This window comes from Xyrauchen texanus, chromosome 13, assembly GCF_025860055.1.
Source record: "Xyrauchen texanus isolate HMW12.3.18 chromosome 13, RBS_HiC_50CHRs, whole genome shotgun sequence".
Taxonomy (NCBI): Eukaryota; Metazoa; Chordata; class Actinopteri; order Cypriniformes; family Catostomidae; genus Xyrauchen; species Xyrauchen texanus.
In genome coordinates this window covers 44,146,374-44,165,735 of record NC_068288.1, presented here as the reverse complement: position 1 = coordinate 44,165,735, position 19,362 = coordinate 44,146,374, and the positions used below count along the sequence as shown (strand labels likewise).

Genomic DNA, 19,362 nt, shown 5'->3' with positions numbered 1-19,362 from the left:
AATAAAAGAGTTGGCGAGGTGATAAAGAGCCCAGATTCCCCAGCAGTGTGTGAAGACAGCAGGTCACATGTCATATTAGTTACTCACCGAATGAAGGTGTGGAGACTGTTATTGCGTTAAGCTTTCTCGCCTCCGGGGTTAACATCCAGTGAACCCTGCAAAGAAAGCAAAGGAAATGAGCAACCGGTCAAATTATAGTGGCTTTCCGGACAATTGGAAAAAGTTTGGATGTTTGCGAGCCCTACCTAGACAGAATTCAGGTCAAATGCTAGGTCAAAAGTCTCAACTTAGTGTGGCCTATATACATCTTAAATCAATGTTTTATTTCTGTGTGATATATATAAACCTTTTTGAGGCAAACCTGCCAAAGTTAGGCTTAAGCATACAGTATGATAACACAGTTGTGCAGTTGTCTATGGGGATCCATAAATAGATGCAGTGCACAGCCACAGAGAATGTTCATCCAACTATTGTTCTTTTGTGTGTACGTACACACAATGTTCACGGTTAGATATGTATGTATAATGGCATGTGTGGTCACCCCACCTCTGTGAGGACAGAACTTGACATATAGTCACGTGACAAGGGTACAATTTATATTACATTGGGGTTCGGCATTAGGGGCACATAGCCTTGGCGAACTCTTGAGTATAACCAGACGTGCATAAAGACAGGTAAGACGAGCATCTGCATGTCTTCTATAGGTGAGACTGGGGCTGGTTGTCATAAGGGCTGTATTTCAGTAAGGTTTTGAGTCCTAAGTCCAATTAAAGAAATGCTTGTTTTCTGTAGCGGTGTTTTTTTTATGTTGGTTTTGAACACCTAGTTCTGCTCTAAATTACAATTATAATCACTATACGTGCTTTCAAAATATGTTTTAAACTTTATAATTGTTGCTCTGTTTAAATGAAGCTGATAAACCAACACAATTCTGTTTACTGGCAGATTCCATTTTGACAACTCACCCCATTTGAGTAATACATTGAAACGTGCATGTATACATAGTAACGCCATTCGCCTCTATTGATGTGTTCAATGAACCGAATCTTTTTACTCTTGTGCAATAACAGTAGAAATGTTCAATAGCATTTTTGCGGTCAACACTTAAAGGCATGTGAGTAAAAAGTGTGACAGCAAGCCCTGGACAACCCAATATATTGTTTTAACAAATGTTTCCCTTTTTAATTTTGTAAAACCGTACATTGTGATTTTTATCAGGCCTTCTGAACATGTCAGAGAAAAAGGAAGCTGAATATGAGTAAGTGTCTTTGTGTTTATAGTGTGGATTTTGATCAATAAACACTATATTACATTAGATAGTGAGAGAGAGAGAGAGCTCAAGCACCAATAAATGCATCATAATCTAATTGTAGATCACTGCTGCAAGTTTTATAGTGATTTCAAAGGTTGTCTGCTCCCATATTAAATTTAAACCCTTTGTTTGCTTTTTAGAGAGCAGGAAGGTAAGTTTCCCTGATTTCTCCTTGTTTAAACAAGACATTATTCCATAATAAAAATGCTGCTTTAACCTTACACATGAAAACATCAATCATTATTTAAACCAAATACTCCAAAACATACAGGTGCATGAGAAACATTTGTAATTTGCCTTTTTTTTAAATTTTCCAATCAACATCAAGATTTTAGTCCTGTTTTTACTTTCAGTACTTCTACATTTTAAATGGTCCTACAGTATGACAAAAAAAAAAAAAAATACAAATATTTATTTATATCTCTTTTGAATGAGGTCATTATATTTCCTGGAATCCTGGAAACGCATGTTCATAAACTTCATTTAGACTTCTGTGGGACAATTCACATACATGCTTTGAACCAAGTTTAGTTTAACATTGAGTTAATATAACATAAATTGCCCTTGCGTGAGAGTTAAATATAGGAGGGTAATGTTATACCATTTGCATACTTCATTTATTCATACATAATTAATATTGACTTAAAAGTGACTAAAAGAGTGTATGTAATAAACACTCATACAGTCATCTTTTTTTATTTCTTCCTTTTTATGCCATCTAGTGTGTACAATGAATCTATGTGAGTCTATGCTTGCCAAAGGAACGTTCTGGCATCAACACAATTTAATGATGTTGATTGCCACAAATCATAATTCTGACTCTCCCCTCGATGCACTTTCAGTGGAAGTGAATGGAGCCAATTCATAAATGCTAAAATAAAAACTGTTTAGCCACTGAATGTGAACATTACACATGTTAAGATTATTTCAGTGTGATAAAATCACTTACAGGACTTTTCTGTGTGAGGCTATAGCCAATACTGGAAAAACATGGTTCCGTTGCCATGACAACAAAGTTGTAAAATAGGATCTAATTTCACACAGAAAAGGTGGGTAAGTGATTTTATCACACTAATCTTATGTTAACATGCATAATGTTTACGTCTTGTGTCTATAGTTTTGAAACAGTGAGTATTTTAATGTCCCATTCACTTCCATTGGAAGTGGCTTACTGTAATTCCGAAATGTTGCTTGATTTTAAATAAAAGGGAGAGATGAGTTCAAAGATTTTTTGTGGAAATCAACATTATGCCACAAATGCTGTATGGGCTTATCTTTTAAAACCCAGAAGATTCCTTTAAACCATGATGGAGTACAGCAAGTGTTGTTATAATTGTCCACATGGTTGTGTACAAGCAGTGCATTAGAGGAGGTAGATCAAGTGTTGTATACGCTGATGAGAGGGACTATTGTTTGTAGTACAATGGCAGTCTATTTCTCTCCATGTCTTGGCTGGTCTAAATGAGTCAGGTTTCCTCCCTGTAGAAGATCCGGTTTTGTGCATTAGCTCTCGGGCTTTATCCCTGAAACTAAAGTTGACTAAAATGCTACCTTATTGACCAGGAGTGAAGAGAGTACTGAAATACATGTCCTAAAGAGTCCTAAAGTCTGAAAGCAAACTGAAAATCTTCATGCATACTCCTTTGTATAGACTGTTATTCATGAAAATGCAAAATTAAAATAAAAAGAATAATAATAATAAAAATAGTTGTGTGATGACAAATTTTGCTTTAAATTATTCAAAGAATGCAAAGTGGTCTCAGACTCAGGTTGCCTTCTACAAAGTAATGTAGTTTAAATACAAACTGTGCCTTCACCGGGAATTTGTGTTTAGCCCACTATGACATGCATAATCAAATTTGGTTTTGGAGTTCATTTCAATGTGCCTTAATGTCCCAACCTGCCCTCTGTCAAATAAGAAATATGAGAATAAGAGGAAGTTGGGTGTGTGTGTGACAATAATTAGTTTTTTGGCAAGAGAAGCTGATGTACTATTATAGAGCAAGGGCGTGCTTATGTGTTGCTGGATTAATTGAAGGGTGGAGTATCAGGACCAGCAGTTTTCCTAAATTACATTATGTCATTCAATTTAATCATCTACTGTACTAAAGTGAACAGGGCATGGGGTTCCTTACACTGCCACGCAAGTGGTCATATACAGTTGACCAAAAAAGTATCTGGACACTTACTGTAAGCCAGAACATTAAATGCATGAATGTCATTGCATTAAATATAAAAATGTCAACCAAAGCATTCTTTTTATGGAAAGACAAAATAGTACAATCACACTTTTTACAACTGTACACATACAAACAAAAGTTCGATCAGCTTTAAGTGGTCATTATGAAGCTTAACTTGAATGTTCAAATACGTTTTGGGCCACTGAAGGTGTTAGAACAGGCTTTTTGGTAGAAGTGCATGTGCATTTAGGATGCATGCATTGCTTGTTTGCTGCCACATGCATGATTATTTTCTCACCATGCTTTCTGCGTCTGCTTTGCCCAGAGGTGTTAGAGGAGGAGGTGGATGATCAGGTGGATGAGGAAGTGGATGAAGGTAGTGCTGCTTTTGCTGGTGCCAATGCCACACCTAATGATGCATGAGATTTTCCCGTGCTGGACGAAACTCTACGAATAAATCAGCTAATGTAGATCTCACGAAACCTCTCAAGAACAGGTCTAGGTAATATTTAACCCTAAAATAGAAAGAAAAGAAAAACAGAAATAATATTTTGCATAAAGCAAATGAAGCCTGTCTTAGGACTCTTGTGGCAATTTAAGCACACATTTCCCCCTAATTCTCATTACCGTAATGGAAAAATCTCTCTTTTTCATTACTGTAAAATAGGCTAGTGATATATTATTGCAATTGTAAAGAATTCATATACATCATGAACTTGTTGTGCTGGCTTTATTTAAACAATGAAAAAACATTATGAGAATTATTTTAATTATCGTATTACAGTAATGAGAATTAGTGTAGAAAATGGGCAAAATTGTCATGAAAATAATGTCACTATGCAAAAAATCTGGCCCTAAAAGGAGGCTTAATGCTAAATAAAATTTCTCAAATCTTTTTTTTTCCTTTCTTTCTTTCTTTCTTTCTATGTTGGGGTGAAACACAACCTGACTTATTTTTGTGGGATTCACTGTGTTCATTCTGAGACCTTTTTTACTAAATGAATTACGCATCTTAATATAAATAGAAGTGAATCATTTGCAATTATAATGAAATAATTATGATAATTATATACATAAGTGCCTATTGATAATAATTATGACTTATAATTAAGAAAAAAATCAATAAAAGTAACACAAATAATGTTTAATGATACAAAATAGACTCACATGAGAATAAAACTTCAAAACAAATGTATTTTTGGATAAATCCTTCTTGTCTGTGTGTGTTTAGTAAAGTCCAACCCACAGCATGAAGGTAAAAAAATAAAATAAAAACTGCATCTTTTACAATAAACAACACTCAATAATTACATTTAATCATGTGTACATATAGTCAGTATATTAAATCAACTATTGTCAGCTTAACTAAGTAAATCCATCATCTTTCAGTACTTTTTGTATTCAGGCACTTCAACAAAAGACCTTTTGAACCAGGAACACTTTAAACATAAAGCTGACTGACCAGACTTACTAGAAAACAATTTTTTGTTTACACAAAACAGCTTTTGCTAAAATTCCTATTTCTGATAAAATCTCTTAAGGTGTCTCTTTCTGTGTATCACTTTGGGCTTTTGCTAAAGTGCTGTACATTCACGTGTGTTACATTGCTGTCATAGCTGACATGTCTGTCTTTTCTTGTTTAGATAATGTCGAGGAGCTCAGGGAGGAAGGTAAACATTTCTTACTCATTTTTAACAGGTTTTAAAGAAACTGTCCCCTGGCCAACTTTTTGACCGATATCATCAGCATTACCAATTTGGTAATATGTATCTTTTTTAAATATTGTGCTTTTTTTTTTTATTTGGGTCCTTTTTTAAAAACTCTTTTCCTTCTCAATGCCTGAATGGTGCAGAAGCAAAACCAAAGCCAAAGTGAGTGCAATTTTGACCATTAAAAAGCCGTATGTGACCAAATATAAGAGCATCTGCATGACAAATATCTAACGTTTTGTTGTCGATTATAAGACCTTTCCTGCCAGCTTTGGTGCCTCCCAAAATTCCCGATGGAGAGAAAGTGGATTTTGATGTAAGTGAATCACCATCATTTAATTTTAATTTCATGTTTAATTATATTTTATGTTTTTACTGGTATTCAATTTGATTTTAAATGTATTATTTAATTTATTTTATGTAGATTTATTATTTTATTTCATATTTCATATTTTAATCTTATTTTACATATTTTATTTTACTTCATATTTGACTATATTTCTGCTTTATTTACACTTACTATTTCATGTTAGATTTATTTGGTTTCAGATTTTCTATTTTAAAAATAAATTGTATTTAATTTATTTTATTTCAGTAGTATGCACTTCCTCTTTAAATTATGTGCATGATTTTGCAATTGTATTTTCACTACTGCTAATTTTACTTTGCACCATTTACCTTGTCTGTACTAGGCTGCAAATGCTTTCACAATATTAAAATACATTGTCATGGCTATAAATCACACTGAACTGAAAGCTAAACAATGTTATATGTCATGTACTTAAAGGTTCTTGTAGCACAAGAGTGCCATAAAACATGTGAGTAGGTTTTACAGTATATTACTACTTTTACATAAGGACTTTAAAACCGTATCCTCAGGATATTCATCGCAAACGTATGGAAAAGGACCTGACGGAGCTGCAAACGCTCATTGAAGCACACTTTGAGAATAGAAAGAAAGAAGAGGAGGAGCTAATAAACCTCACTCAACGAATTGTAAGACATTTTCAAAAATCTCGTAAAAAATAACTCCATAATTGCATCAAATTTGTTGACATATAATACAGAAAATTTTGTTTCATTCTCCAACATTGTAACTGGTTTGTAGGTTAAGATAAGTCCAGTCAACATATCGTCGAAATTACGCAGCTGAAAATTCAAGCATAGCTCTGTAAATAACCAGTATATGTTGTGTTTTTGGATGATGATATGCTGGCGTACCCAACAGGATTCTTAACTAGCTTAATCTAGCAAGACTTCATTGGTCAACCAGCTTCACTAGAAATTTCATAATGGTCGATTAGCATCATCAGAACTAAACAACATAAAACTATTCTTGCTAGCCAATGTTGATCTTTCCAAAATGGTTGTGGCTAGTTAATGGGTTGAGAAAAGGCTAGCGAGCATTTCTTTCGAAATAAAACGTTGCAACAATGTTCAATATTGTCAACCGTGATCAATTTACTTCTTGGTGTCTTTTGTTCACATCAGGAGAACCGCAGATCAGAAAGATCCGAGCAGCAGAGGATTCGCTCTGAGCGAGAAAAAGAACGTCAAAACAAACTAGCCGTAAGTCCCTTCAAGAGCATTTAATGGAAGCGCTAGGAAGTAGTGAAATGCTACTTAGTTTCTTAAAGGTGCTCAATAATAGATCCGTTTTCTTTTCCAGGAGGAAAAGGCACGAAAAGAGGAAGAAGAGGCAAAGCGTAAGGCTGATGATGATGCAAAGAAGAAGAAAGTTCTTGCAAGCTTTCAGTATACGGGATATATGCAGAGGGTAATGACCAGGAGCTGCTCAAAGGTGAAACATCATGCTACATAGCTGCCACGAATGCTAACTTCCTGTTTTGTGATTTACAGACAGACAAAAAGGGCGGCCCAAAGAAACAAACTGAAAGAGAGAAGAAAAGAATGATTCTTAGCGAACGCCGTAAGGAGCTACACATCGAAAACCTCAATGAGGATAAGCTAAGGTAACAAAGTTATCAAAACAACCTCAAGGCAATGTAACGTACCACTGCCAAAGCGATAAATAGTATAGTAGCTTTAACATGAACAGTAACATGAAGCAACAGGCTATTAATCATGTTCGTCTTAAATGGTTCCATACAGAGAGACCGCAAATGAACTATGGAAGTGGATGCGGCAACTGGAAGCGGAGAAATTTGAACTGCAGTACAAATATACATGCCAGAAATATGAGGTGAGGTTACGTACATACAATGTACCCACCTAAAACCAAACAAATGGTGTCACCAAAACAGAACGTGAGAGGAGAAAGTCGGAATGTTGAGAGGACTTTTATATGCAGTCATGTCATACAGCTATCAATTATGGGTACATGCAGACACACCCATGCTAGACTTCAACTTGTGATCTAGTCATTGGACCAGTTCCCAGTAATTGAATGTGATTGATATGAGAATTAAGGGAGAAAGGTGTAAAAAGGTAATGAATCATTATTGAATCATATTTATGATTTTTTTCTCTCACAGATTACTGTATTTAGGAATCGAGTCACTGATCATCAAAAAATGTGAGTAGGTGTCTTGTGGTGCTGTTTCATTAATCCATATTTAAGGACCGGTTAAATTCCCAATTCAGATTTTCTGCTCAACCCAAAACTGAAAAATTGTCATAATTTACTCACCCCATCCCTTACAAGAATCGGAAGTTCATGGCCAATTCGCCAATGATAATTTTCACATGCAAATTAGCTTTGCGGCATACTTGTGGTAAAATTATCCATTGTTGCCAAAGGTTTGCTGCGTGTTCAACACCGAAAGACTTTCGAGAGTACTCACTAGTACTGCATACTTTGGAAAACATTGGCTCAACAAAATGGAACCGTAATAAGTGTGGACGTGACCTTAAATTATATTAGTTATATTTTGAAAAATAAAAGTTGAGTCTGTTTTGCTGTTTTGCAATTTTACAAAATCCCTAAACCAATTTTTCAACTTCTGTCATTTGGGCGTAACTTGTCCCGCATTATTCGCACACCCATGATTGAGGTGTGCTTTGACTTTTATAAGCTATCGTGCCTAAAGGCAGGCAAAAAAATACAAATAAATATGGATGAAAAAAAGCCCTTAGATTTAACATTGAAAAGGAAGAAACATGGGGATGGACACGTTTTACTTGTGTCAGTACGCAAAGTTTGTAACACCCTAACAACCACATAGCAAAGTCATTTCAACCCCCCAGAGCAATATATCTTGGGACCAAAATATCGTAGAGACATTTTGACTTGGAGCAGTCTACTGAAGTCCTTGTTGGGACATTGAGGCACCGGTTATTGCCTCGTCAAGTACAACCGTGGCCAAAAGTATTGGCAGTGACATAAATTTTGTGTTTTGCAAAGTGCTTTGCTTCAGTATTTGTAGATTATTGTTTCATATGTTTCTATGGTATACTGGAAAAAAATTATAAGCATTTCAAAAGTTTTAACACTCAATTTATGCAATGAGTCAATATTTACAGTGTTGACCCTTGTTCTTCATAACATCTGGCATACTGGATATCAGCTTCTGGGCCAAATCCTGACTGATGGAATCCATTCTTGCCTTATTAGTGCTCGGAGTTGATCACAATTTGTGGGCTTCTGCTTGTCCACTTGCCTTTTGAGGATTGATCACAGGTCCTCTATGGGATTAAGATCCGGGGAGTTGCCTGGCCACGGATCTAAAATTTCAATGTAATGATCTCCGAGCCACTTCATTATTACTCTTGCCTTGTGACATGGTGCTCCATCATGCTGGAAAATGCACGGATCATCACTAAATTGCTCCTGGATCGTTGGGAGAAGTTGCTCTTGCAGGACGTTTTGATACATTCTTTATTCATGGCAGTGTTTTTGGGCAGAATTGTGAGCGAGCCCACTCCCTGTGATGAAAAGCAACCCCGCACATGGATGGTCTCAGGATGCTTCACTGTTGACACGACACAGGACTCATGGTAGCGTTCACCTTTTCTTCTCCGGACTATCGCTTTTCCAGATGTCCCAAACAGTCGGAAGGGGCTTCATCAGAGAAAATATCTTTGCACCAGTCTTCTGCTGTCCAATCCTTGTACTTCCTGCAGAATTTCAGTCTACCCTTGATGTTTTTCTTGGAGAGAAGTGGCTTCTTTGCTGCCCTTCTTGACACCAGGCCATTGTCCAAAAGTCTTCACCTCACTGTGTGTGCAGATGCACTCCAACCTGCTGCCAAGATTGAGCTCTGCACTGGTGGTGACACGATTCTGTAGCTGACTCCTCAGGAGGAGATGGTCCTGGCGCTTGCTGGACACTCTGGGACGTCCTGAAGCCTTCTTCACTGCAGTTGAACCTCTCTCCTTGAAGTTCTTGATGATCCGGTAAATGGTTCTTTCAGGTACAATATTCTTTGCAGCAATTTCCTTGCATATGAGGCCATTTTGATGCAAAGCGATGATGGCTGCACGTCTTTCTTTAGAGGTAAACCATTGCTAACAAGAACACAATGATTGGAAGCACTTCTTCCCTCCTTTTATAGCAATCAGTTTGCTCTTATAATCCAATCAGAATGATAGAGTGATTTCACCTGACTAGTGCTCTTTCACACTTTCCCAGGTGCTGATGATATGATTAGTGAAATTATGTTGCCTGGTCATTTTGTGCCAGGGTCAAAAAACTGTGAAATTTGGGTTTTGTGATAGTAAATTTTTTTGGCCAATGAAGCTTTTTGCAATTATTTAAAATGCATCTGATCACTCTGCACAATAATCTAGAAACAATGTAAATCATCACCACAACAACTGAAGCAGAAAACTTTGCGAAACACAACATTTATGTCACTGCCAATACTTTTGACCATGGTTGTATATTGTTTATTTTATGATTCATGCTCATGAGTTAATCAAGTGTTCAATCATGCAGAATGCAGAGTTTGAATGACATATTTAAGTTTGGGCCACATTTAGCTGTGATGTGAATATAGCCAAAAACCTATGCAATACCTGCAGGTCTAAAATATCAAATTTCAAGCAACCGTTGAACATTTCACAATCTACATGCAACCTTCAGCAGAGATACGAGTAGTGATGAGCAGTAGCCCTAAAATACCATAACCTAATTGACTTCAAATATAATGACAGGTCTAGGTAAAGACCCAGTTAATAAGTGTAATGCTGCTAGACTAATCTAGCACAGCGTCATGTTTCCAGAACTTTCTTTGTTGAGTGTCAGTTGGTGCTTTGTTGTGGCAAAGCCTTTGACTTGGCCCTCTGGGTTTGAGTACATACCTAAAGCCACTTGTGAATGAAATACATGAACCACCAAGCTGCGTGTTGCTCCTGCTGAAATAAAACTGCATAAACCTGTCCAAAGTGTTATAATGGACTCCGTGACTCACCAAGATGGTTCTGCTGGTGTCCCAAAAACCTGGTATAACCATGGATTTTCAATTATATACTTTTTATGGTACCTTGGTAGTCATTTGTAATTGACAACAGCATGTGTGGACAGCTGTAAGACAGTAAGCCATGTGTCAGATACTTTAATCATACACTACACTCACAATAAAATTCCATGGAACAAAGGTGCTGTTTCAAATAGTTTGCATCTAAATCAGCAGTCTATACCATCACTCAATGGACTTCCACCTGTAAAACCCAATGCACATTGAGTGTGTTAGATACAGCATTAGGGAAATTAATATAAAAGTTTTGTTTATTTGATACTTTGAAACTGCAAGCTAGCTATTTAGCAGTTAGCTGTTTTAATAGTTGGCTATTTTAATAAGCTAGAACACTAAAAAGCCAGCTATTTAGAAGTTAGCCATTATAGTAGTTATCTATTTTAATAAGATAGATAACTAGAAAACACGCTATTTATCAGTTTGCTTTTTAATAGTTAGCTAAATTAACCAGAAAGATAGCTGATTAGCAGTTAGCTCTTTTATTAGTTATCTATTAATAAATTAAACGCCATAACTTATAGGCTATAACTTACATTTATGCTTTTGGCAGATGCTTTTAACCAAAGCGACTTACAGTGCCCTTATTACAGGGACAATCCCCCCCCGGAGCAACCTGGAGTTAAGTGCCTTACTCAAGGACACAATGGTGGTGGCTGTGGGGATCGAACCAGCGACCTTCTGATTACCAGTTTACCAGTTATGTGGTTTTTAGACCACTACACCACCACCACTCAATTTAACTTAAACCACTTGCTGGAAAAAGTAGCTTATTAAAGTAGATTGTTAAATGCTATTTTAAAAACAGCTGAGCTACTGTTACACTTGGGATAATCCCGTATTTAAAGATAAAATGATGTGTCCCATATCGAATCAATACGGGACGCAATTTGTCGTGTATTTAACCTGTGTCAGATGGTGTCATGGTGAAATTGTTCCAGATCGCTATATTGATATAAGTTGGAATATTTGCCTATGGTGGTTAAGGGACCGTCTAAAAAGTCCACAAATGGTGCTAAAACATATATATATATATATATATATATATATATGAAAAACTTGAACTTTACTTACCCATGAATTATATATAAGAAAGGATATACAATATTTATTTGCATTTTAACTCAACGCATTTATTGATCAACTGTGGAGGATGTGGTTAAGGGTCGTGACCCTCCCCCCCCCCTTCAAAAGTGGTAACCCTAGTTACACTACTTGTAAACGTAGATAAGGTAGTTGCGTTGCTAGTGAGCCTACTCCCCAACACAGGTTAAATAGGATTATGACATGTTTAAAGCCGAAAACTTGACTCCTGCCTGACTTGACTCATGCCAAATCTGTTCTGACTTGCACAGTTGTCTTGGTAATCTGACTAGTGATAAACAAGATCAGCAAAGCCGTAACACCACTGACGTTTAATCAGTCTTGGCACCACAGTGGGCACAAATACAAGGTGCATAACAGAGGATTTTTATAGACAATCGCATGTTTACCTCATTCTAGCTGTGCATACCTTTACGGACGCGCACATTGTGATACAAGAGAGTTCTTGGAGTCTATCTAAGCCTTTCCGTCAAGGGAACACATTGAAAAGCTCTCAAAAGATAATTCAAGGTTTAAGTGTCTGAAATGCCAGAGGACTTAATGGACCTGTTATTGTCTGACTGGCACAAAGAAGGGCATTCTGGGAGTGGCATGAGAATGGAGACAGACAGCTGTTAAAGAGGCATAGCACAGTGATGTTGTTATGTGTTTAGACAGACTAGGGGCTCCTGGAAGATCCCGCCGTAAGCGCCAAAAGAATGGAGAGGAGTTCTGGAGGGCAGAGGTTGGAACGTTGACAGATTGTTTTCCGGTCTGACCTAGCTACTGCCTAAAGATACGGATGACAGATGTGAACAAATCCACTTGTTTAAAAAGCAGGGCTGACATGATGCAGATAAAATAAGAAACAAGGATTTTGTAAGCACCTAGTGTATTGTTTATATCATCTGACACTCTTAAAAATAAAATATAGCATCCAGTGAGAACCAAAAGGTTGAGTTTTTTCAACATAGACTCGTGGCAGCGAGAGAGCGAAATCATAAGAAAACGTACATCATATATTAACTAGCCTCCTATCCAATACTTTATTTTAACAAAGGAAACGTCGGTGAACAAATCTGGCTACTCATTCCATATTTATTTATGCAATGCAAATGACTGATGGTCCCTGATGCTCTGTTTCTACCGTGGTATGGAAAGGAAATTATTTTCTAATTAAAATCATGGTTAGGTTTATGGATTGAAGAAGGGGTTACACTTTATGGTTAGGTTTAGGTTTGGGGTTAAAGTTAGGGAAAAATCATAATAACATTGTTTGTTTCTCATTGGGAAGGAAAAGTTGTATGCTTTCGCCATCTTGTACTAATATAACGACTTGTCATGTTAGCTTGGCGCCATCTGAGAACCTTTTGAAGTTCCACAGCAAACTTCTTATTTTCTAGTTGTTAATTGGGGAGCCAAAGGATTTTCAACATTAAAATTGGAGGAGGAAATCAATTCCGTTTGGTTGTTGACGTCAAAGCCTTTTGTAGCCAAAGTATTTTGGCACAAATACATCTGTCAGTTAGTAGAAGCTTACAAATTAGATAGATGCCAACATGGACAGGTTGTGTGACAGGCAATCATCCTCAAAAGCCATAAACAAAAACTATGCAAGGTAACAGAAATTAAACCCAAACGGTGCTTTAAAGAAACAATACACCAATAAGCTGTTCTGAGGCATCTAAAGATGATGGTCTTGGCTAAATTAATGCAAAACAAAACAAAACAAACAAACAAAAAAATTCATTGAAAAACTTTTCTTTTTTAAATGCATATTGCCGAAATACCGGGACATGCTCGAGGCCATTATGTTCCTGTCCTTAAGTTATAATTAAGTTGGCTTGTGAGAGCCAACTTACTGAAATCCTACTTAAACTTATTATTATTCCGATTATTCTTCTTCTTCTTATTCTTCTTGCAGTGAAAATTTCGGTATCTAACTCCTCCTAGAGCTTTTAAGCTACAGGCACCAAACTCGGCACAGACCTTCAGACTAATCCCGAATAGTGTATAGCATCTTTTCTAACTGATCGGACTTATGGTTTTCCCACAGCGGATGATCAAAAACTGGAAAAATCCCATTGACTTAACATTGCGGAATGTTCAGAAATTTAAATCCCAACTGACATTTTCACACACACAGACAAAAAGGGCCTGTTAGCCCTGCATCTCTCCCACTCTCTCTCCCTCAGAGGATTTCTTTTATCAAGCAGCCAAAAAGTAATGACCTAAAATCTTCATAGCCACACGCTAAAACATGCTAAAAACGTGCTAGCATCATGCTAACACATGCTAGCATCACCTAGCGAAGTGCTTAAAACATGCTAAAAGCGTGCTAGCATCATGCTAACACATGCTAGAATCGCCTAGCGAAGTGCTAAAACATGCTAAAAGCGTCGCTAGCATCATGCTTAACACATGCTTAGCATCGCCTAGCGAAGTGCTAAAAACTGCTAAAAACGTGTTAGCATCATGCTAACACATGTTAGCATCACCTAGCAAAGTGCTAAAACATGCTAAAAACGTGCTAGCATCATGCTAACACATGCTAGCATCGCCTAGCGAAGTGCTAAAAAATGCTAAAAACGTGTTAACATCATGTTAACACATGTTAGCATCGCCTAGCGAAGTGATAAAACATGCTAAAAACGTGCTAGCATCATTTTAACACATGCTAGCATTGCCTAGTGAAGTGATAAAACATGCTAAAAACATGTTAGCATCATGCTAACATATGCTAGCATGGCCTAGCAGAGTGCTAAAACATGCTAAAAACGTGCTAGCATCATGCTAACACATGCTAGCATCGCCTAGCAAAGTGCTAAAACATGCTAAAAACGTGTCTATCTATCCATCTATCTATCTATCTAGCAACTAAGTTAAACTTTAAACTACTTTAAACTATAAACTACTTTAAACTTTAAACTAATTTAAACTACAAACTAATTTAAACTTTAAACTAATTTAAACTATAAACTACTTTAAACTTCAAACTACTTCAAACTATAAACTATTTTAAACTAATTTAAACTTCAAACTACTTTAAACTTCTTCAAACTTTCTGGTATAAACTTTCACAAGCCAACTTAAAGTTCTCTTACGAGAGGTTCTCTCGTATTGCGTAAGCTAGCTTACGCTACGGGAAAGATTAATCTTTTCTGAGATATTGAAGCCAAAATATTATCCTTAATTTTTGATTAATATTATCCTTAATTATCTTTAATTTTTGCTCCCCTGGTGAGCTGCACTGATGGGACACATTCCACACAGACCGGCACCGCCGCTTTGTCGTTCCCTTCCCACTATGTGCTTATGTATTACACAATCAATGACCCGCATTCTTGCCGGCCAAATATTATTTTCCCACTCATAAGGGCTCCCCCGGGTCCCCCCTTAATTCCCTGGGGCTCATACAGTGGATGCTTGGCGCGCACAGTGTTGACAATGGGTTCCCGTAGCGTAAGCTAGCTTACGCAATACGAGAGAACCTCTCGTAAGAGAACGTATCGGTTACCTAACGTAACCTCGGTTCTCTCTAGATGAGGGAACGAATATTGCGTAGCCGGCCATGCTCGCGCCACGAGCGACTTTTCGCTTCAGTCAATGAAAACCAGGGTTCCAGCCTACGAACTACGCTTATATGCACTCTAGTCACGCCCATTTTGGCGGGCTTTGATGCAGTGAGCGTGCGGACGCCTCTCATTGGATGCGAGTTCGCCCAAGCTCGTCTATAGGCTGCAGCAGTTGCCGCAGAGCAACCTATGAGCTCGCTAGCTAGCCCACTCAAGGTCTGCAGCTGCCGCACTGCGTTGACAATGGATACAAAAATTAAGGATAATTTTTTGGCTTCAATATCTCAGAAAAGATTAATCTTTCCCGTAGCGTAAGCTAGTTTACGCAATACTCGTTCCCTCATCTAGAGAGAACCGAGGTTACGTTAGGTAACCGATACGTTTGTCTCGATTAACTTTTTTTTCTAGTTTGGAGTATTGCTATTGTATGATGTACTGTACATACTGATTATTATATACAAATTAGTTTTGTCAAAAGTACCGACTTCGGTACCAAGCTCTGTTGAGCGGAATCGTAAACACCTCTGATTGGCCATTGTCTTCACGCGCTCATCGGATTTGTCTGTGATTGGCTACAATAATCAACGCACGGGAGCGTTTGAGAGTACACGGAAGTGTTTGAAAGTTTTTTTTAAAAACGGGAGTGGGAGCTTTTGAAAGCACAAGCAGCCGTCTATCAGCGGACCGGTCCTGCTTTCAAACGCTCCCGTGTGTATTTGTCCAAGCGCTCGGTGAAGAGCGTCATTGATGTATATTTACAACATGTTTTTGAAGCGCTGATCATTGTAGCCAATCACAGACATATCCGATGAGCGCGTGAACACAATGGCCAATCAGAGGTGTTTACGATTCTGCTCAACAGCGCTTAAAGCGTCACATTTTTAAAATTTCAGTACCGACTTGGTACCGAAGTCGGTACTTTAGACAACACGAATACAAATGTAAATATATTTGTAAATAATACATTTGTAATATTCTTTATTTCCTTAGTACCAAAGGCTCTAGGAGTAAGAGGGGCCTGAGAAAATAGAGCATCTCCATGAAGACGAAAACAAATGAAAACAGATGTGTGATATGAACCGCAGCCATTTCAAACCCATGCAACACATTATAGATGTTTTTGTTTTCATTTGCAATAAAAATGAATGTGCTTTATATATGAGTAACAGTATCATTTGAGTTTTAAAATGTCGTTGTGATCTGAACCTGATCCAAAGTTTGTAAATGACAATGAACTGCCAACATTTCTCATCTTTAGCATGACTTTAGACTAGCTAACAAGCTTTAATAAAGTTATGTTGACATGGTGTTCCTCTTTTGATCATTTTCATATCATGAACTACAAATAATAATAAACAGTACAGTTTTTCCATTGAAGTTGTAATTAGATGACATTTTGCTAATGCTGCTACATATTAAAGGAATATTCTGTGTTCAATACAAGTTAAGCTGAATCGACAGCATTTACGGCATAATGTTGATAAACCACAAAATAAAATAAAAAGTAGGCTACAAATCTGGGTTCCAGTGAGGCACTTACAATGGTGAACGGGGCCGATCTGTAAACATTAAAATACTCAGGCTTTCAAAAGTATAGCCACTAGACATAAACAATATGCAGTTTAACGTGATTTCAGTGTGATATCATTGCTTACTAGGATTTTCTGTGTAAAGTTATTTCCAAATGTATGTATTGCCATGACAAAGTAACGCTGTAAACCCTAAAACCACATTTAAAAAATGATTAAACAACTTTAATTCTTCCATTAAAACCAGAGTATTTTTTGAGCTGTATAGTAAGTGCTTTTATAAAATGATAAGCTTCACATACACATTCACTTCCATTGTAAGTGTCTCACCAACCACAACGTTTGATACACAGTACTGTGCGAAACTTTTAGGCACTGGTGAAAAATGTTACCTAGTGAGGATGTCTTCAAAAATACTGCCATAAATAGTTTTCATTCATCACTTAATGTCATACAAAGTCCAGTAAACATAAAAAACTAAATCAATATTTGGTGTGACCACATTTGCCTTTAGAACAGCCCCAATTCTCCTAAATACACCTGGACACAGTTTTACTTGATTGTTGGCAGTTGGAAAATTCACCACAGTTCTTCTCTCTATTTCGGCTGTCTCAGTTGCTTCTGTCTCTTTAAGAAATCTCAGAGTGACTTGATGTTCAATGGGGGGGGGGGCTTTGTGTGGGCAATGCCATCTGTTGCAGGGCTCCCTGTTCTTCTGTTCTAATATTTTCTATATGCAAAAGAAATGTTTGGGAGTATAAAATGTATATTTTCTATTGACACACTAAAGCTGAAGATATAAATAACCATCTTCAGACAAATGATTCTGTTTACATTGTATATTTGTTTTAAAAAAAAGGAGGGATGAGTTGAAATTCATTTTTGTGGCAATCAACAGGTTAACTTTTATTAAACCAGGAATATTCCTTTAATGAATCCTTTTCAAAGTTATTTATGCATGCTATTAAATGCTAAGGACCATGATGTGTTGCATTTATATATATATATTTAATGATTTTTCTTTTGCTATGTTTTTGACATTTAATTTATTACACATAATGTAATATCAAAGATCCATTCGCCCATCCATCTTTTATTGCAGCTTGTCCTATGTTGGGTCACGGGTAGTGCATGAGCCTATCCCAGCTGTCTTGGGCTGAAGGCAGGGAAAAACCCTGGACAGGTGGCCAGTCCATCACAGAGCAACACACACGTTCACGCTCACAGCTATGGGCAAATTAACCCCAAGTTAACTCAAGTAACCGGCATGTTTTTTGGACTTTTTTGAAACCCATGCAAACATGTGGAGAACATGCAAACTCCACACAGAAAGGCCCAGTTGAGCCGGGACTCAAACCCGGGACCTTCTAGCCGCCGTATATTACACTGAATCTATAATGACACTTAAGACAACTACAGACTACTGCTTTAAAAACTTTATTGAAACTTCATTGAGAACTAAAACATGACAAATTGATCCACACCCTTTTTGTTTTGAGCACAACATATATGAGACCATGAGTAAAAATGAGTCAACATAAACTTCTTAAGAGTTTATCACTCCCAGGTGACATATACATATCCTGTCTATTCTTGAACACCATGCATTTTATAACACTTAAGACTCACAAAATATCATTAAAAAAAGCATCTGCAGTTTAGAACAGTTTGTAAAGAGTTACAAATAATGGGATTACAAAAACATTGCTTTACTGAATGATAATACTATGGCTTTAGAAATAGAAAAAAAAAAAAAACTACATTATTTCATGTATTGTTTCTTAACAAAAAGTGTCTACTGCCCCCAAAAGAAAGAAATGTTTGTAATTCTTACCATTACATGAAATACTTCACCACAAATAAAATGTAATGCAATCAAAATGCAATTAGTTTGTTGAGTAGTTGTTTCCTCTGGTATAAGCCGGTCAGTCAACAATCTGAATTGATTTGAAAGCTGCCGACGTTATGTCATTCACAAACGACGACTTGTTCATCCCTTGCTGTAAAATAAACAAAAAAACCTTGTTAAAACGATTACATTTTAAGGTCTGTTTACACCTGACTGTTTAAGCTTCTACTGTCATCACTTACAAGAAAAGTACCATGATATTCATACATCATATTCTGTTGCTAGAATTTACAAATCAACCTTTTAAAGTGCATTGCACACAACATTTTGAAAACACTGACATTTATGAAATAAATATAAAATTGAACAGCTCATTTAATATTTAGTTCGACTTCATGTAGTTAACAATCAACATATTAAAGATAAACTGAAAAATAACGTATTCCGGCACTATTGTAATCTCTATCCAAGTGCCAAATACAATTACATTTAATCTCACAGCAATGTTTATCTATATATGTTAGGTTTAGGTTAGCGTACAGCTCACAATACACTATCTCAGTATTATCATTTCACAGAAACTGGAAAAGTTAGATTCTTACACCATTTGCACAGGTCATCTGGACACATAACACACAGACAGTCACACACACATTCCACATACAAACAAAGATGCCCTTATCTCTACCT

The 19,362-nt window shown here is 36.8% G+C and overlaps 2 protein-coding genes across 3 annotated transcripts in view; one reads left to right on the top strand and one right to left on the bottom strand.

The window, feature by feature from the left end:
• The first annotated feature begins 5,024 nt into the window (after positions 1–5,024).
• tnnt2b (troponin T type 2b (cardiac)) lies at positions 5,025–16,645 on the top strand. Of its 2 annotated transcripts, none has more exons than XM_052141639.1 (10): positions 5,025–5,162; positions 5,345–5,363; positions 5,457–5,517; positions 6,081–6,197; positions 6,696–6,770; positions 6,871–6,978; positions 7,062–7,174; positions 7,314–7,404; positions 7,697–7,737; positions 16,285–16,645. In XM_052141639.1, exons 1-10 carry the CDS (start codon positions 5,114–5,116, stop codon positions 16,322–16,324), a joined length of 714 nt encoding a protein of 237 aa, XP_051997599.1. In that variant the 5' UTR covers positions 5,025–5,113; the 3' UTR covers positions 16,325–16,645. The 2 variants fall into 2 exon arrangements, with proteins under 2 accessions (XP_051997599.1, XP_051997598.1); XM_052141638.1 differs by having other exon boundaries at positions 6,693–6,770.
• A 1,599-nt stretch (positions 16,646–18,244) lies between these two features.
• The window catches only part of pkp1b (plakophilin 1b), a 24,873-nt gene continuing 23,755 nt past the window's right edge, over positions 18,245–19,362 (bottom strand). Inside the window, exon 13 of the mRNA XM_052141613.1 lies at positions 18,245–18,823. Coding sequence (XP_051997573.1) covers positions 18,749–18,823 — 75 coding nt within the window. The 3' untranslated portion in view covers positions 18,245–18,748. The remainder of the gene's footprint in view (positions 18,824–19,362) is intronic.

Coding starts and splice junctions, on each gene's coding strand:
- tnnt2b (XM_052141638.1), top strand. CDS start 5,114: ATGTCTGTCTTTTCTTGTTTAGATAATGTCGAGGAGCTCAGGGAGGAA. Junction 6,979..7,061: donor ATACGGGATATATGCAGAGG/GTAATGACCAGG, acceptor TGTGATTTACAG/ACAGACAAAAAGGGCGGCCC. Junction 7,738..16,284: donor GTCACTGATCATCAAAAAAT/GTGAGTAGGTGT, acceptor TTATTTCCTTAG/TACCAAAGGCTCTAGGAGTA.